The 7,962-nt window shown below is 33.6% G+C and overlaps 1 protein-coding gene across 1 annotated transcript; it reads left to right on the forward strand.

Annotated features, from left to right (window-relative positions):
- The first annotated feature begins 193 nt into the window (after positions 1-193).
- Positions 194-3,163, forward strand: LOC137991253 (uncharacterized). Its single transcript, XM_068836367.1, has one exon. The coding sequence runs from the start codon at positions 194-196 to the stop codon at positions 3,161-3,163; it is 2,970 nt and encodes a 989-aa protein (XP_068692468.1).
- Positions 3,164-7,962: the final 4,799 nt, after the last annotated feature.

Consider the following 7,962-nt stretch of genomic DNA (forward strand, 5'->3'; position numbering starts at 1 on the left):
AACATATGATTACGAAAAATTGAAAGAAGAAATATTTAAATATTGTGCTGACCCTCCACGAATGACAACAAAAGAATTAATTACATGGGCTAAAAAATGCCATTTAAATGTCTCAATTCATGCTTACGACAGTACATACAGAAAATTTAAATCACACACAAATAAACACAATTGTGATGTTTCATTGGTCTACATGGTCAAGGACCATCATTGTTACCCAATCACTGATGAAAAATTAAAACTCACAGCTACCAAAGCAAATCAAGGAGGCTGTGACAATTTATTAAAATACATGACAGAAATGAAGTGGACAAGAAATCACGAATTTGTTCATAAACTGAATAAATTTGAAGATATCCACGAATTAGACAAAAAGGACAATATTATCGTTTTGCCCGAAGATGTTAAAATGATGCAAGCCATTGATGCATATATTAATTCCACTTGTTACTATGTGGAATACTTGCATTGGAACAACAACGGGATACTGGATGGTTTCATAGATCATAGGAACAACATGTTTCTCTTGAACGACGAATATGATATCAGGAAATCTATTTGCGATAAATTGCATGATTTATACAAGACACATGACTTTAAATGGATGAATCAAACTTTTACAAGCTTAGCAACAGCATTATTCAGACAAACTTGTGGTTACTTGCCGCAATCTACATACAATGTTCATACACGTGAAATGCTTGATGATTATTATCCAAGGGCACTTCAATGGTGCACAACTGAAGATATACCTGATGACGTCATCAACATTGACATATGCAAATCATACCCTAATATTTTATTAAACAATAGAACCCCAATACCAGTTTATAGTATTCATGATGTAGTAGAACCATTTCAATGTAGAAGTGATCTTAGAAAATGTGGTGAATTTTACATTGAAGAGACCATTTTGTACAATTATGGTACACCTTTGAAAATTGAAGCTGGTTTTTATAGTGGTGATTTGATTTCTTATTTAGTTGATGAATTGAATATGTCAGAAAAGCAAATTAAATACAAAATCACCACGAAAAAGGCTCTTAAGCCAGATACATTCAAGCCATTTATAAAACATATATTCGAAACATTTCCAGAAAATGAAGCTAAGCGTCTTGCAAATAGTTTTATTGGCGATTTGGGAAGAAAATATAACAAAATAAACACAGGTTTTACATGCACGGAATATGATACAGCTATGGCTTGTTGGACTCAAGGTATCAAAGATGGGCGTAATATCATAATTGACAGCTACAACGAAATATACTTGATTAAGGAACAAAAATGCGAACGGTTATTCACAGACAATACAAGTGTTAACAGATTTGTTGTTTCACAAGCTATTTTAAAATGTTTAATGCTTATTAGAAAGTGTTACGGACCAAAAAGTGCTTTGTATGCTTATAACACAGATGGTATTTTTATCACCAATCCAAGATGCATATTGAAAAATAAAAAAGACGTCACTTTTGAAATCAAGAATATTGGTCAAGCATATATCACTGACACACCATGTGTATATTTTGAGCGCCATTACAGAGAAAACATGGATTATAATTCTTATGAAGCCAAAATAGGTGAAGGCAGCATATATAGTGGACAAGCTGGTTCAGGCAAAACAACTGAATTATGCAAAATGGTCATGAAAACTGACAACCCACTAGTATTGAGTTTTACAAACAAAGCTGTTCAAAATGTCAAAGAAAGATTGAGAAAAATGGATTATGACCCAGACAATGTTTGCCATACATTTGATTCTTATTTTTGTGAATGGGACAAATGTTCAATAGAAACAAATCTCAAGGACTTGAAAGTCAAAACTGTATTCATCGACGAATTTTCAATGGTACCAAACAAGTGGATTACAATGATTTACAAAGCTTTTATATTATATGGCACCAAAGTCTACATGTTTGGTGATCCAAATCAATGTTCTCCTGTTGAATCTGGAAGTCAAATAAGCTACAACTATCTCAGATCTAAAACAGTCAGACAAATGTGTTCGGAAATTGTGACTTTGGAATATATTGAAGATTCGTGTCGTTATGATAAAAAAACACATATGGTTCTTGATGAATTTTTGAAAAACGGTAAACTAGTTAAAAACTTTTCACCAATCAATAAAAATTTGTTCAAAAATATATGTTATCTCAATAAAACCAGAATTGAAGTCAATACACATTGTTGCAATAAGTTTGCGGAAGACAAAGAATATGAAGAAGTTGTGTTCAAATATAATGACAAAAATGAAGAATACAAAGTATGTGCTGGTATGCCGGTTATGGCAACTGAAAATATGAAAGATCGTGAAATATTTAACACAATGGAGTTTGAAATTCAAAGTGTTTCGGAAGATTTATTCGAAATTGATGGCCAGGAGTTTGATTTGTGTACATTTTCTAAGTCTTTTATACCAAGTTTTTGTGTTACAGTCCATAAATGCCAAGGTGTCGACATCAAAGAGCCGTACAACATCCATGATGTAGAAAAAATGGATAAAAAACTATTGTATACTGCCTTGTCAAGAACGACAAAGTTCAATTACTTGCATCTCAGCAATAAAAAATTAAACACTCAATACAAAAATCGTAGTATGCCTGTCTTAGAACTAACCAACGCCAAATTAAACAGCTTGTATTCTGAAGGCAAAATATATAAGATCCTTGTTGATGATAAGGTCTATATTGGATCGACATGCGAAGACCTGGCAACACGATTGAGTCGTCACCTGAAAGATCCAAAAAGCCAAATATATAAACACAGAAAGAAAAACCCACAAATCGAGCTAGTAATCAAAGCACCAACAAATGATAAAAAAAGTCTGGAAAAAATAGAAAATGCTTACATTGAAGATTATGCTGTCAAATATGGTTCTTTGTTACTCAATAAAAAGGCAAATCCATTGAAACAACCCAAAAAGATACAATTTAAAGTAGAAATAGAAAAACAAAGTCAATTGGAAGAGCGTATAGCTGAATTAGACAGCAAAATAAAAATCAAAGACAATGAAAACGACAAGTTCTTCTACTTTGACAATATTATTATGGGAAAACGATATAAAACCAAAGCCAGATATGCAAACAATGACAAAGAAGCTGCTTGTGAACAAATCAGCGAAAAGAAACGTCTATTGATCAAAGAATTAACAGTAGAATTTGCTTAGTTCGAACCAATCTAAACCGATTGATTGAAACTGTATATAGCAAACTTAGTTAGTATTTTTTAATTTAGCGATTAGTTTGTGTTTTTCAGTTTTCAAATGTTGGTGTTTGCCACGCATAGCGTAATTTTTGCCATTATCACATATTTCACAATACCATGCAGTTTCGCGGCCATATTTATTTTTATGTTCTTGAATTTCTTGAGCTGTGAAAATCTTTTTCCGACTCATATAATATGTATAGATAATTAATGTTTATATATATTCAGCTGAATCTTTTCATGAATTCTTTTCTTGCCGATGATTCGGTATCCGACAGTGATTCAGTTTCACTTTCAGATTCATCTGGTTTGTATTTATTATAACTTTCTGCAATGTCTTGCAACATATTATCATCAATATCATTGGGATGCATTACATAGCTGTTTATTCCATCAGTTATTTTTAATTTGAAACTATCATCAGACTTCACCAAATGAAGCTTCACTGGTGGATATACAACAGACAACACATTGGAATCAATCAGATCTTCCAGAAAGTCTTTCAAATCAGGATCACCAATTACACAAGTCAAAAATGCATTAAACTTTTTTTCAAGATTCATATATAATAGATTTAGACAATCTTTTATATGTTGTTAACTGTATTCAGTGGTTTGAGAAAATTACTGTGTCTTTGAAATAAATAATAAATAAACATCATTCTTTCATCAATATGATTGAACATCCTTCTGATTTCTTTCTTTGGCCCACCTGTCTCCAATGCTTTCAGCAACAATGGCAAACCATCTTTCATCATGTAATGCATATAGCCAGCATTTTGAACAATCACATCACAAATCATTTCTGTGACCACTTTTCTTACTAACATGGTGTCTACAATGTTACAACCTTTGTAGCTCATTTATATCTATTGTGTTTATTACTTTTCAAATGGACAGCTTTGCTGTTTTTCATGACAAACTTATCACAACTAACACAAAACCATCTATTTGGCATATCAGTTGTTGGATCTTGATCCACTTCAGGTTCTTCTGGTTCAAAATCACGCAAATAAGTGTAAGACAGCAATAGTATCCCTCTTTTGTTTTTTGATTGAATAAGCCATGGAAAAAGTTTCTCTTGTTTTTTACGCTTTTTAATATGCCAGTCAAAATGTTTAGCGATTTCACCATATTGGATTTCATATCCTGGGAAACAAATCTTCATTTTGTCTTTGACTTTTGCCATATCTTCTAAAAATGCATGCCAAATAATCAATTTATACTTTTGTGCATCATTCATATACTATTTGTTTTTTTTGTTTTTATGACGTTTACTGTTCAAATGACCACGTTTGCTGCCTTTTTTGAAATTTTTGTCACAAATATCACAATACCAATTGTTCGAACTGTCAGCTTTTTCATCTTCACTCCAATTATTGACATCTTTCAACCTAACAGCTTTATTTATTTGATTTTGTTTTTCGTCTTCACTCCAATTTTCTTGTTTTGAAAGTTGTTCCACAGCATCCATGGTATTATTAAACCGCATTTCTTTTGACAACAAATACATCAATCGGTATTTTTCTGGCATCGAATTCAGATAGTCAGGATCGTTTCTGATTTTTTCGTCGAGCGGGTGACTCATCATTTCATTCATACTATATGTTTAGAAATTCTTTTTATGTAGATTTTTCCGCATCTGACGCTTCAGATTCTTGCGAACTGCAGCAGCTTTCTTCAGATATACTTTCTTGCGATGGTTCCCAATCGGAATCCGAACCAGAGTCCTGATCACTTTCATAATAGAAACCAAACTTTTCTTCATTTTCGAACTTGTCCATATATACATGTACTATATATTATTTTCTTATATATTTATCAAGGTGCGTTTGTTTCACCACAATTCATATGTTTTCAATGTCTTTCAACGGTACCCAACTGTTGAATTCATCACTGTATCCCTTCCATTTTACCAAAGCTTGTTTCTTTTTATAGTCTCTTCTGATCACTTTGTCAATACGGAAAATATCCTGCTTTGCTTTTAATAATTCAGGTTCATAAAAACTGCCTTGTATCTCTTCGCCTCTGAGATCTTTTAGTTTGTATGTTATTGGATCAGTGTATTGGATCTTATCAACTGTAAACACTTCTTCAGTCCAATTTGGTGTATAACCCTTGTCGAACACATTCCGTTTATACTTGGATATTCGAACCTGGTCACCTGTTTTGAATTTAGGTTTTTGTTTCAATGTTTCTGTATCACCATATAGATTGAAGTAAACGGTTCCTTCATTCCTCTTGTTAGATGCTTCAACGGGCGTCATCTTTGTGCTTGAATGTTTTGTATTATTATACTGTTTCACTAGTTTGGGCAGCATATCGAGATACATTGTATTACCTTGAACTGTAAACTGTTTCCACATTTTGGATTTAATTGTCCTATTCCACCTTTCAACCACTGAGGATTTCTCCTCATTTTCAGTGGAGTACATATGTATCCCATTTTTGTCTAACAAGTCCTTCAAGTGTTTGTTATAGAACTCCTTTCCCTTGTCGACCCATAAATATTGTGGTTTTCTGCCTTCCTTGAATATTGTTTTAAATGCTTCAGTAACGGTTTCACCTTTCTTATCCTTCAATGGGACAATCCAACCGTATTTGCTGAAAACATCAATAACCATGAGAAGATACCGATAACCTTTATTCCATTTGCTAAACTGTTGCATTTCAACTAGATCACTTGCCCATATTTCATCAATATGATTTACAATGACTCTTCTAGTTTTGAATTTTCTCTTGATTGGTTTGTGTAATTCATCGGCTAATTGCTGAGCCCAATCATCAATACTCAGCGCCGCTTTACGTTTTTTGAACCAAGTCCAATCTTTCTTTTTGCTTTAATGGCATACATTGTTGGTGTAGCAAACCAAGGTCTTTGATTAAACGGGATTGCTTTTATACTGTCTTCCATGATTTTATCAGCTGCATGCTTTTTAGCCAGATTGTCTCCAGCTTTACTATAAGCTATATCATGTTGCTGGCAAATACTATCCAGATTATTTATCGGATCTCTATATTTTGGATCATTTGAAGCCAATCTGTCTTCCAGTTTTGTACCAGGTCCACAATAATTATATTTTTTACCCGTCGGAGTTCTCAAATGGAGTTCTCCCAACTTTGCTAATTGTTTTTGAATGTCTAAAGCACCGCCGTCTAGATCTTTCCTATTGGTTGTGTATTTTTTCTTGGGTCTTATTTTTGTCGACAATTGATCGAGAGCTTCAGATCCAACTTTGTGAAGTAGAGGATTCATTTTTCTCAAACCATAATCGATTGCTTTCTTCTGCAACTTTGGATCTCTCATTAATTCAGAACCATAATATCTACCCATTTCAACGGCTTTTTTGCCAAGATAAGGTACTCCTTTAGTTAAAAATAATTCTGTTCCAGTATTAGCGATATCACTGAGTAAGCCCGCTCCCAACGGGCTGTTTAGTTTCCCTGTTGTTTGACAAATTTGGTCTTTGTAATACCACATTCAGCACAAGTGCAAAAGAACATTAGTCTACCATTTTTAGCTGTTTTGTAACCTGAAGGTTCAACACATTCAGTCACTTTCTTTTGTTTAACACAATATGATTTCATAATATATATAAGTTAGATATTTCTAAAATAATATTCGATAAATCTCTCATTTTTCATTGTATCATTTGTGTTGAATACTTGCAATAAATCATAATACGAATTACCCTTATTCATTTCATTTAGAAAGTATAAACAGAAATACCCACAAGTTGTTGTTTGTATGTTTTGTATCTGATTGTTTTGATGTAACAAAGTCAGATTTTTCTTTTTGGCATGATTTACAATCTCTTGAAATGGGGGCATACCAAACGAATCAAAATAATTTATCACATTATCCTTTACATAAGTGGCTACCCAATGACTTCCGCTCATATAAGCTGGTTCTAGATTGTAAATAAATAACGCCTGTTTATGGTTATGTGGAACTTTTTCATCTCTTGACAGTACATCATTGATTGGTATATTCAAATATTTGCACCATTTTATCAGATCGTGGTTGGACATAGGTATTTTTTTGTGAAATTTTGGTTTCACAATATTGCCCCCAAAATGGGTATGCCATTGAATGGACTGTTTTTTCCCAATAGTAACCCTTTTCCTTTTTTGGTTGAGGATGTTTTTTTTTTTCTACCATTACCAGTCACATATGGCGGATAACTGTAAAATGGAGGGGGGGCTCCAATTCTAGGTGATCCTTCACCATGCAATCTTGGTCTACCTACCCTCGGTGCTCCTCTTCCCGTTAGCTTTTTGACCAGATTCAAAGCCAAAGGTATTCCAATGCTAGCCAACAGAGTGCCTAAAAATCCACCTGATTGTGTTTTAGTAGGTGTTATATGCACACCAGAACCTGTTTGAGCTGCATTGATGATGTCTCTTTGCTGTTTTGTAGTGAACATGTTCAGATATGGCATCAGTTTATTGATTGCATTGAAAGGTATCATCATGGGTAATGGCATAGCGCCACCTTTTTGACCAGATCCTAACAATTTTTTAGCACCGGCTTCTGCTAAACCACCAAGAGCACTCAACCCAAGGGTTTTACCAATTGCTGGAAGAGCTCTCATACCAAGTGACAATACGGTGCTCAAAAGACTTCCGCCTACTTGTTTTCTGATATTGGTCTTAGCAAGCTTAATGTCCATTCCTTTGTTCAATTGACGATTTTTTTGCAATCGTTTTTTCACCATTGCTGGAACATAAAGAGTGTCGTTTCCATTAAGAGAATCATTTG

Source organism: Montipora foliosa, chromosome 2, assembly GCF_036669935.1.
Source record: "Montipora foliosa isolate CH-2021 chromosome 2, ASM3666993v2, whole genome shotgun sequence".
In the NCBI taxonomy this organism is placed as follows: Eukaryota; Metazoa; Cnidaria; class Anthozoa; order Scleractinia; family Acroporidae; genus Montipora; species Montipora foliosa.